At 52.5% G+C, this 18,794-nt stretch overlaps 1 protein-coding gene across 1 annotated transcript; it reads right to left on the minus strand.

Moving 5' to 3' along the window:
• Window positions 1-224: 224 nt before the first annotated feature.
• On the minus strand, window positions 225-11,429 carry LOC116534104 (general transcription factor 3C polypeptide 1-like). Its single transcript, XM_032254212.1, is given in 9 exon segments — window positions 225-1,156; window positions 1,859-2,051; window positions 3,088-3,206; window positions 3,795-4,142; window positions 4,573-4,703; window positions 4,706-4,852; window positions 8,664-8,923; window positions 9,498-9,779; window positions 11,127-11,429. Coding segments are annotated over 9 exon segments (1,815 nt in total). The 5' UTR covers window positions 11,249-11,429; the 3' UTR covers window positions 225-943.
• Between the last annotated feature and the right edge of the window lie 7,365 nt (window positions 11,430-18,794).

Raw genomic sequence — 18,794 nt, forward strand, 5'->3', positions numbered from 1 at the left:
GCCAGCTGAGAAGGCGGTGAGAGGGCTGCCCGTGCCCCTCTCCATCCCGGAGGCCATCTCTCACCTGCTGGCTGAGGCTGGGCGGGGCTGCCGAGCCTAGCATCAGGGCCTTCCCTCTTCCTCTGGTTTCAATGGGAACAGCCACTCCAGGTTGTTCTGCGCCGAAAGCAGGGAGTCCCCTAGGGGAATCAGTGGTTCTTCAGGAAACACACAAAACAGAATGGATTTTACTTCCCTTGAATCAAAAAATAAATAAATCCACTCCACAGGGACTTTTTTTTTTTTTAATTGAGGAAAAAAGGTGAAAGAACAAAATAAACAAAACCAAAACCTACAGGGACTCTTCACTTCTGGCCCACAGGGACTCAGTAGCCAGGCGGAGGGACACAAGACCCAGCCCAGCGGGGCCTGCCAGGTGACTCACAGGCCAGAAAGGAAGCCCCAGGCTCCGCTCTGGGGGTCTCACTCCCACCCAGGGGTTGGGATGTCCTGCCTGGGGAGGCGCCACAGTCCCCATGGGCAGCAGGGCACACTGCCCCTCTTCTGCAAGGCGTATCCCACAAGGCCCTTGCTCTCAGTGGCACTCGGGCTCTCAAGGAGCCAAGAGACCCTGCCTTGAGGGCTGGAGCCTGGAATGTGAGGTGTGCACAGGCAGGGCCAACTCCAGAGACCCCGAGACAAGATTACCAGTTCCCGGTGTGATGAGGCCAGCCCCCAAGGGCCAGGCCCTGAAGAGCCTGGGGCACTGGCAGGTGGAGAAGCCCCTCTTTCCAGAGTTCCAGGAGAGTGGGAAACGTGTCGGGCTGTGGCTCTGGCCAGAGCACCCGTCCCCTGCTGCAGGAGGCTCGGCAGACCCAAGGCTGGGGCACGGTGGCGTCTGCCCAGCACCAGGCAGGGTGGCGTGGCAGGCAGTGGCTGGGAGGAGAGGACGCCCACAGGGGTCCTAGAGGTGGATCCACTTGTTCCAGTTGACCTTGTGGGGAAACACACCGCCCAGCCGGAGAGTATAGTCCAAGGTAGGCTGGTAGAAGGCCATGGGGTTCTTGCCCAGGCTAGAGGGCGCCTCCACTTCTTCCACCACAGGTGTAGGGAAGAGTGAGACGGTCCTTGGCTTTTGCGGCCAGCACTTCCGGATGCAGCCGAGGGACTCCAGGCCCTGCAGACACCAGGCACACAGGTTATAAGGGCGCAACGCCACCTGTTTATTGATTATTCTTCAAGCGTTTATGGAATGAACTCTTTGTACTAGGAAGCCACTCCCAGAGCAGGGGGCACCTGAACCGGCCATGAGGCAAGTGGGGATGTACCAGGAGGGTTCAGGCAAAGGCCCTGGCGGGAGAGGCAGTGGCCTGAGCGTGTGGCCACCATGCTGAATGTCATGCAGGCCTGCAGTGGGGCTGCATCCCAGCTTCCTGTGAGCCAAGACTGGCTTCCAGGTGAGGTTTTGTTTGGCCCGTGGGGAGTCTGACATTGAACTTCAAGCTCCTAGATGCCCGAGGAGCTGGAGGCCTCAGTCACGCTGGGCCCTGGGAGCACAGAGCCGCTGTCAGCCGAGCAGGAAGCAGCCACACCAGGGCGCAGCTCCTTGACCTGGGGGCCCCGTGAGCTCGTGAGTTAGTGACCCCTCGCATAGAGAAAGCATCAGAGACAAGCACCCCGGGCGCCCCATCTTCCAGCCTGGCCTGCAGCATGGAGCAGCTAAAGGACACTGAGGGACAGCCCAGGACAGGCTGGGGGAGGAGGTGCAGGTAAGCAGTATGGTGGTCCTGCATGCTGCCTGGAGCCTGCACATCACGGCCGGGCCCTCGAGTCCACCCAGCCGCCTCCAGCCCCTGATGAGCCTGGGAAGACCTCTCACCTGGAGCAGCTCCAGCACGACGACGGGCTGCAGAACCCCCTGGTAGTGGCGCAGCAGGCAGCTCCCGGGGATGCCAGGCCTGGTCATGATGTGGTAGAGCACGGCCTCCATCATGCCCTTGCACACGGGCAGGTTCAGATGGCCGTCCACAACATGCCACGGCCAGCCGATGAAGGAATCACTCTCACAGTCCCTGCAGGGAGAGGGCTTGGCATCAGGGCTTGGCAGGGGCAAGAGGGCATCTGGTTCAGACAGAACACTGAGGCTTGGGGCTATCCTAGGCCCGGCCCAGGTCACAGGGCTAAGATTGGTCACCTCCTGCTCTCTGTTCTACAAACTCCCCGCTTCTTTCCTGTCTGGACAGAGAGGGGCCTATAGCCACCAGCTGGATGGAACCACGATGTGGGGTTCTGCACAGATGCAGCTATAACCGAGGCCCCAGGTCCCCCCACACTGGCAAGAGAGGGCCAAGGGCTGGGACTCCTGGATTTGCCAGCTCTCCTGGCAGCCCGGGCAGCAGCCACCTCCAGCCTCTGGCACAGCTCACAGGAGCGTAACCCTGAAGCTTTGCTCCATGCCGTGTGCAGGGTTCTGGGCACCCTTTCCTTGGAACAGATATTTCTGCTACTAAGTCAGCGACTGAACAGTCTCCCGGGGCTCAGGAGCGGGGTGGACCCAGAAAACCTGGACACTCGGCTGTCATCACCATGGCTGGGTCCTTGCGGGGGCACGACTAAGCTCCTGAAAGCCAGAATACAGGGCACTTGGGCCCTGCCAATCCGGGGTCAGCGCACACACTCATGGGAGTCACCCCTACCAGAGGGGCTTTTGTGGCACCCTTGCCTCCTCTAATTCTGGGACACAGCTGTCCCTGGGGGCAGCTAGGCGTTCAGGGCTCATCTGCAGGAGTGGGTGGGGGCCTGTGAGCCGTAAGGAGCTCGGGGGGGAGGTGCAGCTGACGGTGCCAGGCGTGGTTCTCCGCCAGCACCCTGAGCATCCTGGAAGCACAGTGCTCGTTCCAAGCTGATCTGGGTGCTGCCAGTGCCCAGCACACCTGCTGCTTGCCCACTGCATCCCCCTAAGTGGCCCTGCTGAGAAGCACGGTGCTGGGCAGGCTGTCAGAGCCGGGACCTGGGGAGAGACCCTCAAAGACCCTCACGCAAATCCTTACACTCAGGCCCGGTCAAGAGCCCCCACCCCAGGCCCCGGAGCCAGAACCCCACATTCACCTTTCCTGCACTGTCTGGGAGATGCTGCTGGCTCCAAAACTCTCTGTGAACCCTGAGGGAAGAGGAAGAGGATGTGAGAGTCTCGGAAAGGCAGGGAAGCCATCTCTGCCTCCCCACGTTCAGCATGGTACCCAGCACCCAGCATGAGCTGGGCACCTCGAGGTTCAGGAATGTAGTGTCAAAAAAAGGACAATGATCATCTCCTCACAGAGTGGCCACCCTGGAGGTGGCGCAGATGTGAGACTGCCGCAGACAGCGCCCCACGCTCAGACAAGCCCCACACCGGAGGAAGCCAGTGAACCCCTCATTTCCCACCCAGAAGCCCTGACCACAAGGGTGGTATAAAACCCGAGGCAAAAACACCCCAAAGGAAACAAAAACGCCCAGGGAAGCCACATGAGAAGGCCGCTGCTGATGACAGATGGCGCAGGAGAGGAAAGGGCGTGCTGCCACCCGAGGAAGGCGAGACCCCCACACCGTCACCACTCTGCAGCAGCGGCTGTGGCACACACGCCAGACCCACCTCCTGAGCTCCTGCTCCGGAACTCACAGCGCTGCCTGGGGTGTGGGAGGCCTCTGCCCTCCCCTGGAAATGCATTTACAGGCAGCATCCTCCCCGCAGTGCTCAGGCTCTGAGAAGCTGAAATCAACTCCCTTTTGTGCCAGTGGCAGGTCCCCTACCTGGGAGGAAGGTGTGGGGCCCATCAGGGAAGTGAGGGAAAGCACAGGTGGGGTGGCGGACAGTCCTCTGTTCCAGGCCCAAGGCTGGGGGCCAAGTCTGAGTCCTGGAGCGCTGGCCTCTTGGCAGGGGTCTCCCTGATCTCACTGGCCCATATGGCGTACCTCTTGGTGCCCTGGGGGCTGTGAGAAGCAGATGCCTGGCTGGAAGACCCCTCCAGGGGTCTGGCCTGAGGGTCTTCTCTCTGGGCATGGTTGTCCTCCTCTCTGTCTTTCAGCCTCACAGAGTGCAGGAGCCAGGGCCAGGCAGAGCCTATGGCCACCAGGCGCACAGTGCTGCCACCAACCTCCAGCACCTGCTGCTGCTCCAGGAGGGCCTGCGGGGGCAGGAGACAGGTGCAGTCTGTGGAGAGCCAGGGATCCTCCTCGCTGGTGATGGGGGACGAGCAGAGTGGCTTCCCCTGTCCGGCGGGTTAAGTCTCTGAGCAGCAGGTCCACGAGGCGGGCCCAGCTCCCAGCCCCGGGGCTGCCCCTTCTAGCCCCGTGCTGTGGAGGAGCCTCTCTTCCTCTCTAGGCTCAGCCTGGCTGCTCCCGAACCATGTCAGCTGTGTGACCTTCAGAAAGCCACAGCTGCACCCTCAAAGCGAACGCGAAATGCCCCAGTTTTCAAACGTTAACGACTAATTCAATGCTTAAAAAGAATGCACCATGCTATGCCCCACATCAAGCCCATCCTCAGCGTGCACCTGGCTTGGGAGCTGCAACTCCGGCTTCAGTGACATCCGGCTAAGCTACAGCACAGCTCACCTGGACGCAGTCTGCGAACGTCCTGGTACGCCCACCACCTGGCTGATCCAAAGCCGAGAACCATCTGCGCCGCTCCTCCTTGTCGATCCCAAAACAACCCATGGCTACAATGGCTTCCAGGATCTCCAAGCAGCAGTCAGGTCTTCCGGACTATACCCAGAGAGCTCCAGCCGGAGGACAAACTCTTCCAAGCTGCAGGTGTTTTCGTGGGGGTTTATCAGCTTCGTGAACGTGTCAGGGGGGCAGGAAGTTCCCACTGTTAGCTCTTCCAGAGGAGCGGCTGGAAGAACACAGAGGAAGATCAGAGGCAACCCGAGAGAGGCCCTCCTCCCCTGACCAACGCACAGGCCACACTTAGGAAAGGCACGCTCCAGCGCACAGGGCTCACCTGCTGGGTGGACAGGTTGGGCCCCTGGGAGTCAGGTTCCTCATCCATGACCCTAGGTCCCTGACGACAGCTGACTGGATTTCTCCTGGCCACTACGATTTTTCTGCTCAGAGGCCGAGGACTGGGGATCGAGAACTGTAAAGCCCAGTGCTCTGGTGGGAGTCCCTGACCAGGGACTCCTACATTTCCCACGCTGGCTTCTGTTGCTTCCTGTGGAAGACGTCTCTGCTAAGGCCATAATTGGTAGGTTACCACTGCATTTTTGCCCAGTCCAAACTCCAGACAAAGTACAGAATTCTAATTGTGGTTACAAAACATATAATGAACACCATCAGCTTCACAAGCACCTCACTTTATTGTGCTTCATGGATATTGTGCTTTTGGGTTTGTTTTTACATACTGAAGGTTTGTGGCAGGTCTGCATTGAGAGTGCCTACTGGTGCCATGTTCCCAACACCAGGTGCTCCATCTGTGTCTGCCATGCTTTGGTAACTTTCATGATATCTGCACTTTGATTATCACATCTGCAATGGTGACCTGTGATCAGCGATCTTTGACGTTACCACTGTAATTGCTTTGGGGCACCATGAACCACACCCACATGACAGCAAACCTAACTGATAAATGTCACGTGTGTTCTGACAACTCCAGCCATTTCCTGCTTCCCTCCCTCTCCTGGGGCTCCCTATTCCTGAGACACAACAATATTGAAATCAGACCAATTAACAACCTTACCATGGCCCCTCTGTGTTCATGTGAAAGGCAGAGTTGGACATCTCTCATTTTACATCAAAGGCTGGAAATGATGAGGGTTTGTGAGGAAAGCATGGTGACAGCCAAGACAGCTGAAAGCCAACGTGAGTCAAAGCTGTGAGGGCAAAGGAAAAGCTCTTGAAGGAAATTCAAAGTGCTATTCCAGAGAACACACAAACAATAATAAAGCAAAAACAGCCTTGCTGCTGACATGGAGAACGTTTCAGCAGTCTGGATAGATCAAATCAGCCACAACGTTCCCTTATGCCAAAGCCTAATCCAGAGCAAGCCCCTAACTCTCTTCAATTTTATGAAGGCTGAGAGAGGTGAGGAAGCTGCAGAAGACAAGGTGAAAGCTGGCAGAGGTTGGTTCATGAAGCTTAAGAAGCCGTCTCCATAACCAAAAGTATAAGGTGAAGCACCAAGTGTGGATGGAGAAGCTGCAGCAAGTTGTCCAGAAGGTCCAGCCAGGATCAGTGTGAAGGTTTATACGCTAAACCGATTTTCACTGTAGACAAAACAGCTTTATCTTGGAAGACGCCATCTAGGACTTTCATGGGTACAAAGAAAAGTCAGCACCTGGTTTCAAGGCTTCAAATGACAGGCCACTCTCTTGTTAAGAAGTAATGCAGCTGGTGACTTTGAGTTGAAGCCAATGCTTATTTCCCATCCCCAAAGTCTTAGGGCCCTTAAGAATTATGCTAAATCTATTCTGCCTGTGCTCTATAAATAGGACAGTAAAGCTGGATGACAGCACGTCTGTTTACAACATGGCTTACTGAATATTTTAAGCCCACTCTAGAGACCTACTGTTCAGACAAAAAACATTTCTTGGCCAGGTGTGGTGGCTGATGCCTGTAATCCCAGCACTTTGGGAGGCTGAGGCGGGTGGATCATCTGAGGTCAGGAGTTTGAGATCAGCCTGGCCAACATGGTGAAACCCCGTCTCAACTAAAAATACACAAGTTAGCCAGGTGTGGTGGCACACACCTGTAGTCCCAGCTACTTGGGAGGCTGAGACAGGAGAATCGCTTGAACCTGGGAGAAGGAGGGTGCAGTGAGCCAAGATTGCACCACTGCACTCTAGCCTGGAGAGCAAAGAGTAAAACTCCATCTCAAAAAAAAAAAAAAAAAAAAAAAAAGAGATTCCTTCCAAAACAGTGTGCTGATTAATGATGCCCCCTGGTCACCCATGAGCTCTGATGGAGATGTTCAAGGAGATGAACACTGTTTTCATGTCTGCTAACACAACAGTCATTCTGTACCCCATGGATCAAGGAGCCATTTCACTTTCAAGTCTTATTTAAGAAATACATTTTGTGGCCAGGCACGGTGGCTCACACCTGTAATCCCAGCACTTTGGGAGGCTGAGGTCGGTGGATCACCTGTCAGGAGTTTGAGACCAGGTGGGCCAACATGGTAAAACACCGTCTCTACTAAAAATACAAAAATTAGCCAGGTGTGGTGGCAGGCGCTTGTAATCCCAGCTACTCGGGAAGCTGAGACAGGAGAATCAGAAGAATCACTTGAACCTGAGAGGCGGAGGTTGCAGTGAACCGAGATCACACCATTGCACACCAGTCTGGGCGACAAGAGTGAAACTTTGTTTCAAAAAAAAAGAGAGAGAGAAGGAAATACATTTCATAAGGTTATAGCTACTATAGTGATTTCTCTGATGGATCTGGACAAAGTAAATTGAAAATCTTCCGGAAAAGAGTCACCATTCTATTTTGAGGTGGTCAGAATACCTACATCAACAGGAGTTTGAAAGACGTTGCTTCTCACCCTCATGCATGACTCTGAGGGTTCAAGTCTGTAGTGGAGAAAGCAGCCGCAGATGCAGTGAAAATAACAGGAGAACTAGAACCAGAGGTGGAGCCTGAGGAAGGGGTGGAATTGCTGCAATCTCAGAATCAAACTTGAACAGATGAGCTGCTTCCTAAAGATGAGCAAAGGCGGTTTCTTGTGTTTCTTGACATAGAAACTACTCCTGGTAAAGATGCTGAGAACACTGTTGAAATGGCAACAAAGGATTTAGAATATTGTATACACTAGGTAGGGCATGCGTTATGCCTGCTGTCTCAGAGCTTTGGGAGGCCATGGTGGGAGGATCCCTTGACGCCTGAGACCAGTCTGGACCAGGCTGGCCTTTTGTAGAGGCCCCGTCTCTACAAAAAATTTAAAACTTAGCTGTCTATGGTGGCACACACCAAACTACTACCTAGGAAACTGAGGCAGGAAGATGACCTGAGCCCAGGAGCTTGAGGTGGCAGTGAGCTATCATTATGCCACTGCGCTCCAGCCTGAGCAACAGAGCAAGCGCGTGTTTCTAAAAAATAGGCTTGGTGTGGTGGCTCACGCCTGTAATCCCAGCACTTTGGGAGGTGGAAGAGGGAAGATCACTTAAGGCCAGGAGTTTGAGGCCAGCCTGGGCAACCTAGCGAGTTCCCATCTCAATCGTTTTAAATAAATAAAAAATAAAGTTTCAAAGATCATTGATAGAACCAAGTGTCAAAACTGGAAGTTAAGGAGGTAAGAGATCATGAATGTGAGTGGAATACTCCTCTTTCCTGGCAAAGGGTCAAAAGGTAAGACCTAAAATGTTCCTAAGGGTGCACGCTGTAGAGTTACAGAGCTAAGCACCAGGAGACTAGAGCCCGGGCAGTGACAGGGCGGTGCGTGGAGAGGGGCAGGGCGGGGAGGTGGGAGTGCCCTGCTCTTCCTTGTGAGCCTGCCTGCCTGCCTGCCTGCGGGCGCCCGTGGCACAGCTGTGACTAAAAGACAGGCACTGTTGGTGAGCTCCCGCACAGAGGTGTGGGCGCAGCACAGGCACACCTGAGGTGTGTTTTTCTGTGTGTCCTGTGGCTGCACGCCTGGCCTGGGAAGCCTGATGGTTTAGATCCCAGCCTGGGCCTCTGGGTCCTCCCCCAGTGCCAGCGGGAGCACTCACCAGCGAGCCTGAGCCGGACGGGCACAGGGGTGCAGTGGAGCCGGAATTTCATCTGGCAGGAGTTGACCACGATGCTGTCGTTGGGGTTGAGGTTGCGGGTGCTGACGATGCCGGGGGAGCCGTAGCCCCTCATCAGCAGGTAGTTGGTGTGGGAGGCCTGGGCGGGCTTCACTTCCATGCTCTGGCGCTTGCCCCCGACGCCTTCGCCCAAGTCTTCATCTTCATTCTCGTCATCTTCCAGGCTGCCGTCCTTCCCCAAGCTGGAAGAAAATTGCCCTGGAAACCTGAGCACAGGCCAGTCGGCTGCTACTGTAGCCTGTCCCCTCCCTCGAGAGGCCTCTGTGGCTGGGTCTCGGCAGTGGCCTCAGCAGCTGTGGCCACCCCAGCATCTGGCTGTGCTTCATTACCAAGGCTGGGATGTATGGCTGCCCCAGATGCATCCCCTTCCCCACCTTCCAGCGCACCCCGCTCACCCCTTGTCACATATCCACGTCTCTGTGAGGACTGTTCCTCTTGCCCGTCTCTCAGTCCAGAAAACACCCACTTCTCCAGGAAGCCCCAGTTCCACTGCCAAGCCCCAGGGGACCCCAATCCTTCCTTCTCTTCCCTGTGCCTCCCCTGCCCTGCTGTGCTGCATCCTTCTCTTTGGTGGATTCCCATAGCACCCGGGAGGCACCAGCAGAGGATGCCTTGGACTGGACTGTAATCCCCAGTCACTCATCTGCAAAGCCTGTCCTGCAAGCTCCCAGAAGGCACTACTGATCCCTGCTCATCTGTGTCTGGCCAATGCCTAGCACGTGTCCAGACCCGATGTCGCGGACACCGGGCTCTTACTTTTTGATGACCTCATTCTCCACCATTGAGCTGTCTACCATGATGATCTGCTCCGGGATCCTGACGTCCTCGGAATTAAGGCCCAGAGAGAAGAGGGTCAGGACGGCCACACAACTTCCTCCAGGGCCGTCCAAGGCCACCATGTCATTTGTGGGCTCGTTATTATCCTGGTCTTTGAAAGAGAAATGATCAGGCTGGTCCAACTTGCTGGCAGCCTGCATTCTGTCCAAAAACTGGAATGACTCCTTGCAGATGGTGCTTGGAAACTGCCATGTAAAAATCCTACACAGACAAAAAGGAAGGGCCTGAGGGGTGGCCATGGGAAGCCTTCATTTGGACAAGCTATGAGCACACCAAATCATTATGATGAGAACTAAGTGAAACGCCCCACTTCTCCCCTAAAGCTCTCTTTCCCATCCCAAATGAAGGTGCTGCGTTCCCAGCTGGTGGTGTGTGTGTCTCTCTCTTCCCCAACTGCCTGAGCATCTTCCAGGCAGAGTCCTGTCTCATCTAACTCATTGTGGCCTCACCTGGCACTCCAGGAGGGCGCTGGCAGGCTTACCTCACCAGCGCTCACCGTGCACAGATGCTGAACTAGGGATGGTGAACATGCTTTCTGTAACAACAGTCTCTGCACAAAGCCAGCCCTGGTCTCATATAGAAAGGAGGGGACATGTGTGCCTAAGGTCACTGTCTCCATGCAGTGCCTGGTGAGTCACTTCCCTGGCTTTGTCCAGAGAGCAGCATTCCACGACCCTGCTACCAGGGTTAAAGGGAGGGACCCAAGGGGCCTTCCTTGTTTGCTGACCACTATCATAGGTTCAGATGGGGACATCAGAGCAGTGGCTCCATGACAAATGGCCTTGTTGGACTTGGACATGTATCTTCTGCTGCTAAATCTACTTCCCAGAGGCCCAAGGGTCATTTGAGGTGAGGGTTTAGGGAGGAGAAAGTGTCTACCATCACGGGGAAGGGATGGGATAGAGAACTGAAAGATTCTTGGTGTTGTCTCTGAGCATCTGACTACAGCCCCGTGCCGACCGGAGGGTAGGCAAGGAGAATGGCGTGAAGGGAAAACCGTCAAGGTGGCAGCTTGGGAATATTCTCAGGGGTTTCGTCTGCATGTGTTCAGGAGGCTGATGATGCCACACCTGCTGTCACATGAAGCCACATTGCAAGAGCACTTCAGGAGGGGGCCCGTCTGAATGCACCTCTGTACCCCAACCCTGCACCAGCTGCTGGTGCTGCAAATGGGCCTGGGAGGCTTCCTGGGTCTCAGGGCTACGCAGAAGGGGGACTGAGGCTAAGCCCAACCAAGAGGGTGGACTTCCAGCCAGGCTACTTCTTAAATGCAAAACTGATTTCACACCACTTGATGAGAGAAACAAAAATAAACTACCTGCAAAAATGGCAACGCCACAAACACAAAGATACTGCCAGCGTCCACCTTATCCTCACACCAGAAAGGAAGAGAGGGGCTGGAGGAAACCCCAGCCTGCATCTTGTGCACGAGGCTTCGAGGGGTCCCGGCTCCTACACACTCTCATGGCCCTGGATGTTTCCGTGGTTCCTCTTTAGAGACAGGACGTGGCTCAACCTGAGTGCCCAGGGCTTCTGACAGGCACTCACCTGTAGTAGGTCTGGGACAGCTGGTAGGACATTGGCACGAAGGGCAGGGCCTGGTTCTTCTTGGGGCCCAGCATGTGGTTGACCTGGCACCGGTTGACCAAGCTCCTCTTCTGGCACTCCATGAAGGCCTTCACGAGAACATGGTCCTTGTACTCCCAAGAGAGGTGAAAAGTCTGCAACACAGCATGGCGAGGGTGAGTAGGGTTCTCCAGCCGGTCAGGGTATGTGGATGCAGAGGCTGTGACTGATACTTTACAGAGGAAGTGACAGACTGGGGGAGGCCCAGGCTGGCATGTGTGTGTGTTAGTGTGTATGTGTATGGGGAGGGGCTGAGGAAGTTCGCAATCCCAGGTCTCAGACCATCACGTTACACTTCCACAGACCACAAGGACAGGGAACTGATGAGACCAGGTTTATTCCCTCGAAAGCCGATTTCTTTTGGATACAAAGACAGGAATCAGCACAGAATCATCTGGTCGACCATGCTGTCCCTTGGTCTCCCACCCAGCCATCAGTACGTCAGGTTGGCTCTACCTTCCAGTGCATCGGGTTTGTGCCACCTGCCCTGGCCCATCTAGTCCATGCCACCACTGTTTCTCACCATCCCAGCTGACTGGTCTCCCTCCTTCCGCATGTCACCTCCGGCTAACCCCTGACCATTCTCCACAGCAGCCAAAATCATCCTTCGATGTCTAAATTGGAAAACACATTCCCCCCCTGCCTCAAGCCCCCCAAGGACTTCCCTCTGCAGATGCGACAGCAACCTGTCCTTTCCAAGGACAGGGGACACGGTGCGTGGGGCCCGCCCGCCTGCCACTCTGGCCTCGCCTCCCGTAACACCACCCCTTGCACTGCCCTCCAGCCTCCTGGGCCTTCTTACATGTCTTGGAAAAGCCCAGGCACCCTTCCTCGGGCCTTCACCCTACCACTCCCCTAAATCTTTGCAGGGCTGATTCCTCAACATTCAAGTCTCAGGCCAAATATTTCCCCTCAAATAACAAATTCTTCTCCACTCTCCTCTGTGGTCAACTGCCTCGTATTATCCTGTTTTATTTTTCTCCATAGCAGCTACCTGAAATGATCTCATCTGCTTATTCCTTGTTTAGAAGTCCCCGGAGAACACAGATTCAACTCTGTTTTTTTTTTTGAGCCAGGGTCTCACTTTGTTGCCCAGGCTGGTGTATGGTAGCACCATCACGGCTTACTGCAGCCTCGACCTCCTGGCTCAAGCAATCCTTCTGCTTCAGCCTCCTGGGCCGCTGGGACTACAGGTACTATGTCTGATTAATTTTTGTATTTTTTGTAGATATGGAGTTTTGCCATGTCGCCCAGGCTGGTCTCGAACTCCTGGCATCACGCTATCATCCCACCTCAGCCTCCCAAAGTGCTGAGATTACAGGCGTGATCCACCACGCCTGGCCTCGATTCAACTCTTGCTGCTGCAACCCAGTGTCAGGGCGGAAGGAGGTGCCTCTGCTGGACATGCCATGGTGACTTCATGGCTCAGCCTGCTAAGTCTCGTAGATCTGGGCCCCGCCTAGTGGAAGAGCAGCTCAAAGGACTGTGCGGTCAGCAGAGTCTCTATTCCTCCAAGCTTCTGAAAAGGACAAGCAACCAGCAGTTCCTGAGTATCCAGCATCTGCCAGCCTCTGAAAGAGCTCCTACAGGACTGTCTCCTCAAAAGCACTGGCCAAAAAAAATCCCTGTCATGGTCTAAGGATTTTAGGTGCTGCCCCAGGACCCTGAGTGCCAGAGGAGGCTGAGGCACACGGACTTTAAGTGGTCCTCCAAGGTCACACTGCCAGGCAGAAGTGGAACTGAGGAGAGAAGAGCAACCTCATTACTGCACCTTCCTTTCAGCGGAGGGACACAAGGGGACTGGGGACCAGCATGGTGGTCAGCTGGGGCTCTGGGGCAGCACTCAGGTGTTCCCCGGAGCTTGTCTGACTGAAGCCTGTGCAACTCTGCTTCCTCTAGACAGCACCTGTGCATCAGTCGTGGACATGCAGCCCATTAGGCCTTAAGGGAAAACTCTTTCCATGTGGTGGACGGCAGAAGCTGGGAGAGGCCATTATAGCATCACCCCTCCCCAGAGCACTGGAGAGAAGCTGCAGCTCACTCCTTGTGACAAGCCTTCTGTGACTTTGCTCTTCTCTTCCATTTGAATGTAATTAGTGAATGGGTGCATTCTCATACAATGGGATAGGAGTGCTCAGGCCATATGTGGGGAATTGGGGGTGTGGTTTACCCACTCATATTTCCAACAGGTTGGGCTGCCACAGGCACAGTGAGCCAGACTGCGGCCTTCCATTGGCTTCCCAGAACCTTGAATTCCTCAGGGGCCTTGTGGGGTCCCCTATGGGGCTCTGACATTGCTATTGGCCTTCCCGTCCTCACTTGGGAGCCACTGAAGAAGTCACTAAAGAAGTATCCTGCTTCCTGCTGGGGGAGGAAGGCCTCGAGGGCCAGGTGGTCTTTCTTAGGCAACTTTCCATGCCCCTGGGGGTCGAGGCAGAGTATCTACGCCTTCAGTACTACATATCAGAGCCCAGATGCCACCTGGAGATGGAACTGGAGGAGGAAAAAGCAGTGGGATAATGCTGGGGACAGGCCTGGCTGGAAGGCAGGGGGCTTGGCTTTTGCCATGGGGCTGGGCTTCCTGATTTGGAGGTGGGGTACAGTGAAAAAGATCCCCCCCACCCTGCATAGCCAAGTCAATTCTAAGCAAAAAGACCAAAGCTGGAGGCATCACACTACCAGACTTCCAACTATACTACAAGGCTACAGTAATCAAAACAGGATGGTACTCGTACCAAAACAGAGATATAGACCAATGGAACAGAATGGAGGCCTCGGAGGCAACACCACACATCTACAACCATCTGATCTTTGACAAACCTGACAAAAACAAGCAATGGGGGAAGGATTCCCTGTTTAATAAATGGTGTTGGGAAAACTGGCTAGCCATGTGCAGAAAGCAGAAACTGGACCCCTTCCTGACACCTTAGACTAAAATTAACTCCAGATGGATTAAAGACTTAAACATAAGACCTAACACCATAAAAACCCTAGAAGAAAATCTAGGCAAAACCATTCAGGACATAGGCGTAGGCAAGGACTTCATGACCAAAACACCAAAAGCATTGACAACAAAAGCCAAAATAGACGAATGGGACCTAATCAAACTTCACAGCTTCCACACAGCAAAAGAAACAGTCTTTAGAGTGAATTGGCAACCAACAGAATGGGAAAAAATTTTTGCAATCTACCTATCTGACAAAGGGTTAATATCCAGAATCTACAAAGAACTAAAACAGATTTACAAGAAAAAAAACCTAATAAGCCCATTCAAAAGTGGGCAAAGGATATGAATAGACACTTTACAAAAGAAGACATACATGAGGCCAACAAACATATGAAAAAATGCTCATCATCACTGGTCATCAGAGAAATGCAAATCAAAACTACATTGAGACACCATCTCATGCCAGTTAGAATGGTGGTCATTAAAAAATCTGGAGACAACAGATGCTGGAGAGGATGTGGAGAAATAGGAACACTTTTACACTGTTGGTGGGAGTGTACATTAGTTCAACCATTGTGGAAGACAGTGTGGCAATTCCTCAAGGACCTAGAAATAGAAATTCCATTTGACCCAGCAATCCCATTACTGGGTATATATCCAAAGGCTTACAAATCATTCTACTATAAGGACATATGCACACAAATGTTCATTGCAGCACAGTTTACAATAGCAAAGACCTGGAACCAACCCAAATGCCCATTGATGATAGACTGGACAGGGAAAATATGGCACATATACACCATGGAATATTATGCAGCCATCAAAAATGATGAGTTTGTGTCCTTTGTAGGGACATGGATGAACCTGGAAACCATCATTCTCAGCAAACTGACACAAGAACAGAAAATCAAACACCGCATGTTCTCACTCATAGGTGGGTGTTGAACAATGAGAACACATGGATACAGGGAAGGGAGCATAACACACTGCGGTCTGTCAGGGGGAAATAGGGGAGTGACAGTGGGGAGTGGGGAGTTGGGGAGAGAGAGCATGGGGATAAATGCCAGTTATAGGTGATGGGGAGGAAGGCAGCAAATCACACTGCCATGTGTGTACCTATGCAACAATCTTGCATGTTCTTCACATGTACCCCCAAATCTAAAATGCAATTAAAAAAAATCCCCAAAGTCCCCTCCAGCTCTGAGCCACTAATGAGCAGAAGAACTGGAAGGCCCACTCCAAAGCCAGAAGTCAGAAATTTGGACTCCTACGTGCAATATTGGAAGTTAATTTGAAAATAAAATTGTTTTTTTCCTTTTAAACAAGTGTGAGACCAACAAAATGTGATCTGTGGACTGTTTACTTGAAACTTCTACCCGATGCTATGTATGATTTTCTCTGCAAGTTCAGGCTCAGACAGGACTTTGCTTTCTTCATCTACAAAATGTTGGGGTGGCAGAGGGGTACATGGCACTGATACTAGCCTTCTACTTCAAAATGTGTACCCTTGGCCGGATGTGTAAAACAGGCACGAGGAAATAAAACACGAAGCATGGTAAGGATATAGGACATTTCTTGGGTCTCTCTGATTGATGGTCCCATGTGTCTGTGCAGGAGGTACAGAGACCTTCCAGGTGATGACTGAAATAGAAGAGCTCACATGCACACTCAGTCTTGGGTGTGCTGAGGCCTGGCCACAGCTAAGACTAGGGCCAGGGTGCTGCTCTGAAGCAGAGCATTTTCTTGAGCCAGCTCCATTTCCCCCGTTTCCTCCCTCCATTTCCCTCCCTGCCCCCCTGTGGCCAAAGTGACAAGCACGCGCCTGGGAATGCAATAAGCACATGGGGTGCCCCGGCAGAGTTGACACCGCTGTTTCTGCAAGGCTGGCCCATGGGCCCCTTCAGGACTGGGGGCGGTGGCACACTCTTGTCAGGGCCCTACTCTGCTGCTCCTAACTGGAGTCTCTGAGGGTGGGGCTTGGGCTCCACCTGCTATAAGATCTCTCAGTGGACTCCTAGGTGCCCTAACCATCGGGTCCTCACCCATCCAAACTCATCAGTGGGACTAGAAAAGTCCCTTTGTTTTCTTATTTTTTTTCCCTCATATTTCCAATCAGGTAGACTTGTTAATGTAAGCCAGGAGCAGATTTTTAGGCTTAGAGATGAAATGCAAAATGAATGGGTCCTTCTTAGAATTCACTTTTGCGATGACTTGGGGGAATACGAGGCCCTGGGTAGCACTGGCTGGGGCCCCTCAGCACCTCTCTGTTGGGGTCCTGGGTGATGACTGAGCTGTGTGGTCTCAGGCGTATGATTTAACTTCTCTGAACCTCAAGTGTCCACATTTGTAAAAGAGTAGTAAGAGCACTGACTTCCTAGGCTCCACCCGGGGTGCGATACCATTCCCCTTCCTCACTCCCATCTTCCTTCTGTACTAGAGTAGCCTTGCGGACCTGTGTCCTCGGGAGACAGATGACTCACTGTCCACAGGAAAGGCAGCTTTTCCACCCAGTGACCTCCCGTGACCAGAATATCTTGGCATTTGCAAGTGATGATCTGAAAAGCTACGCCATAGAGCTCAATTACTTTCTCAGTTCTTTTGCCACACCTCATTTCCTCTCCTGCTTCATTTTCTGTCTTAAACATTAGACTTAACAACTTCAGCTCTGGGAGGGATTGTGGAGGTCACTGGATCCCATTCCCATGCTTTAGAGACTATAGAGAAAGATGAGGAGAAGCTGGCCAAGGGTTGCAAAGCTTCAGTTCGATGAGATGCTGAGCCCTGGAGCTCCCCTCACAGCTTGGTAATGGACAGGTGAAAATCTGATGCTGTACACCTGAAATGTGCCAGGAGGAGAGATCGCAAGGTGCTATGTTGGGTGATGGATGTGCTAATCAGCTTGATTGTGGTGATTATTCTGCAATGTATACATATATCAAATCCTCTAGTTTGATATGCCATAAACATACACAATAAATACAAAGAAATAAAAATAAAAACAATGATAAAAAAATAAAGTCGAAAGATGTGTGGGCTGGCATGTTGGGAGAATCAGCCCCTGCTAGCCCACGGTGGAGACCAGCAGGGGCCAGCACCTCTCGAGCCCGGCCTTGGAAGTGCCCGTGTCCCCACTGAGCTGCCGAGCAGCCGGTACCCACCTGGAATGACGGGTAGGACTTCATCTGACTGTCCGAGAGGGCCAGCGTGCTCTGCATCAGGTTCTGGAGCACCAGAAAGTGGGTCATCCACACTGAAAGAGGGGGGAAGGCAGGGCACCAAGAGGCCACAAGCACTGCTCGTGTCGGGCGGATGCAATTCTCAGGGAAGAAAACTTGAATCTCACAAAAGGGACACAGACACCGAAACTATTCACAAAAGAAAACACAATAAATGACGGTTTCTAGTCTTTACTAACAGGTCACTTTTTGCAGGAGAAAAGCTTCTATTTAGTGGTTAAGGGGTGACCTACCCGGAACGGGTTTACATGAGAACTAACAAATGTGGTTAGTACTTCTTGTTTCTTTCCTTCTAATTCTAAACAAGTTTTTCTCCAAAGAAAAAAGGTTTCTCACTGAAATACAGAGCTAAAATCAAAGTGACTGTTGATTTTCCAAGATGGAAAAACAAAGCCTGAGCTTTTAGAGCCGAGGTTTGCTTGGAAGGCTCATGGGTTAGGAGTTTAGATCCTTTCCTTAACCTACCTTAAGGCTTGGCCAGTGATACTTCAGGCCAGGGGGGCAGGAAGTTTTCCTCTAAAGGGTCCGATAATGCATGTTTTAGTCATGGTAGGCTCTGTGGAATCTGTTGCAAATAGAGCTGACCCTTCTGCAATGCGGTCTCAACTGTGCGGATTCCACTTATACATGGACTTTCTTTCACCTCTGCCAGTCTGGAAACAGCAAGACCAACCCCTTCTCTTCCTGTCCCTTCAGTCTACTCTAAATAAAAACAACAAGGAAGGCCTTTAAGATGATCTACTTCCCCTTAGTAAAGAGTAATTAGATTTTCTCTTCCTTATTTTTTTTTGAGAGAGAGTTTCGTTCAAGTCATCCAGGCTGGAGTGCAATGGCATGATCTTAGCTCACGGCAACCTCCGCCTCCCAGGATCAAGTGATTCTCCTGCCTCAGCTTCCCGACCAGCTGAGCTTACAGTTGCCCGCTATGCCCAGCTAATTTTTGTAGGCGAGGGTTTCACCATGTTGGCCAGGCTGGTCTCAAACTCCTGACCTCAGATGATCTGCCCACTACAGCCTCCCAAAGTGTTGGGATTACAGGTGTGAGCTGCCGCGCCTGGCCTCTTATTTTTTCAAGTTTCTTTTCTCTAGCTTATTTTATTGTAAAGTATATAGAGAGTACAGTATATAGTACATATACAAAATATGTATTAATCAACTGTTTGTTATTGATAAGGTTTTTGGTCAACAGTAGGCTATCAGTGGTTAGGCTCTAGGGAGTCAGAAGTTCTATGTGGGGCCAGGCATGGTGGCTTTACGCCTGTATATTAATCAACTGCTTGTTATTACTAAGGCTTCTGGTCAACAGTAGGCTATCAGTGGTTAGGTTTTAGGGAGTCAAAAGTTATACATAGGGCCAGGAGTGGTGGCTTACACCTGTAATTCCAGCACGTTGAGAGGCCGAGGTGG

Source organism: Sapajus apella, unplaced genomic scaffold (assembly GCF_009761245.1).
Source record: "Sapajus apella isolate SASKATOON/1434 unplaced genomic scaffold, GSC_monkey_1.0 scaffold86, whole genome shotgun sequence".
In the NCBI taxonomy this organism is placed as follows: domain Eukaryota; kingdom Metazoa; phylum Chordata; class Mammalia; order Primates; family Cebidae; genus Sapajus; species Sapajus apella.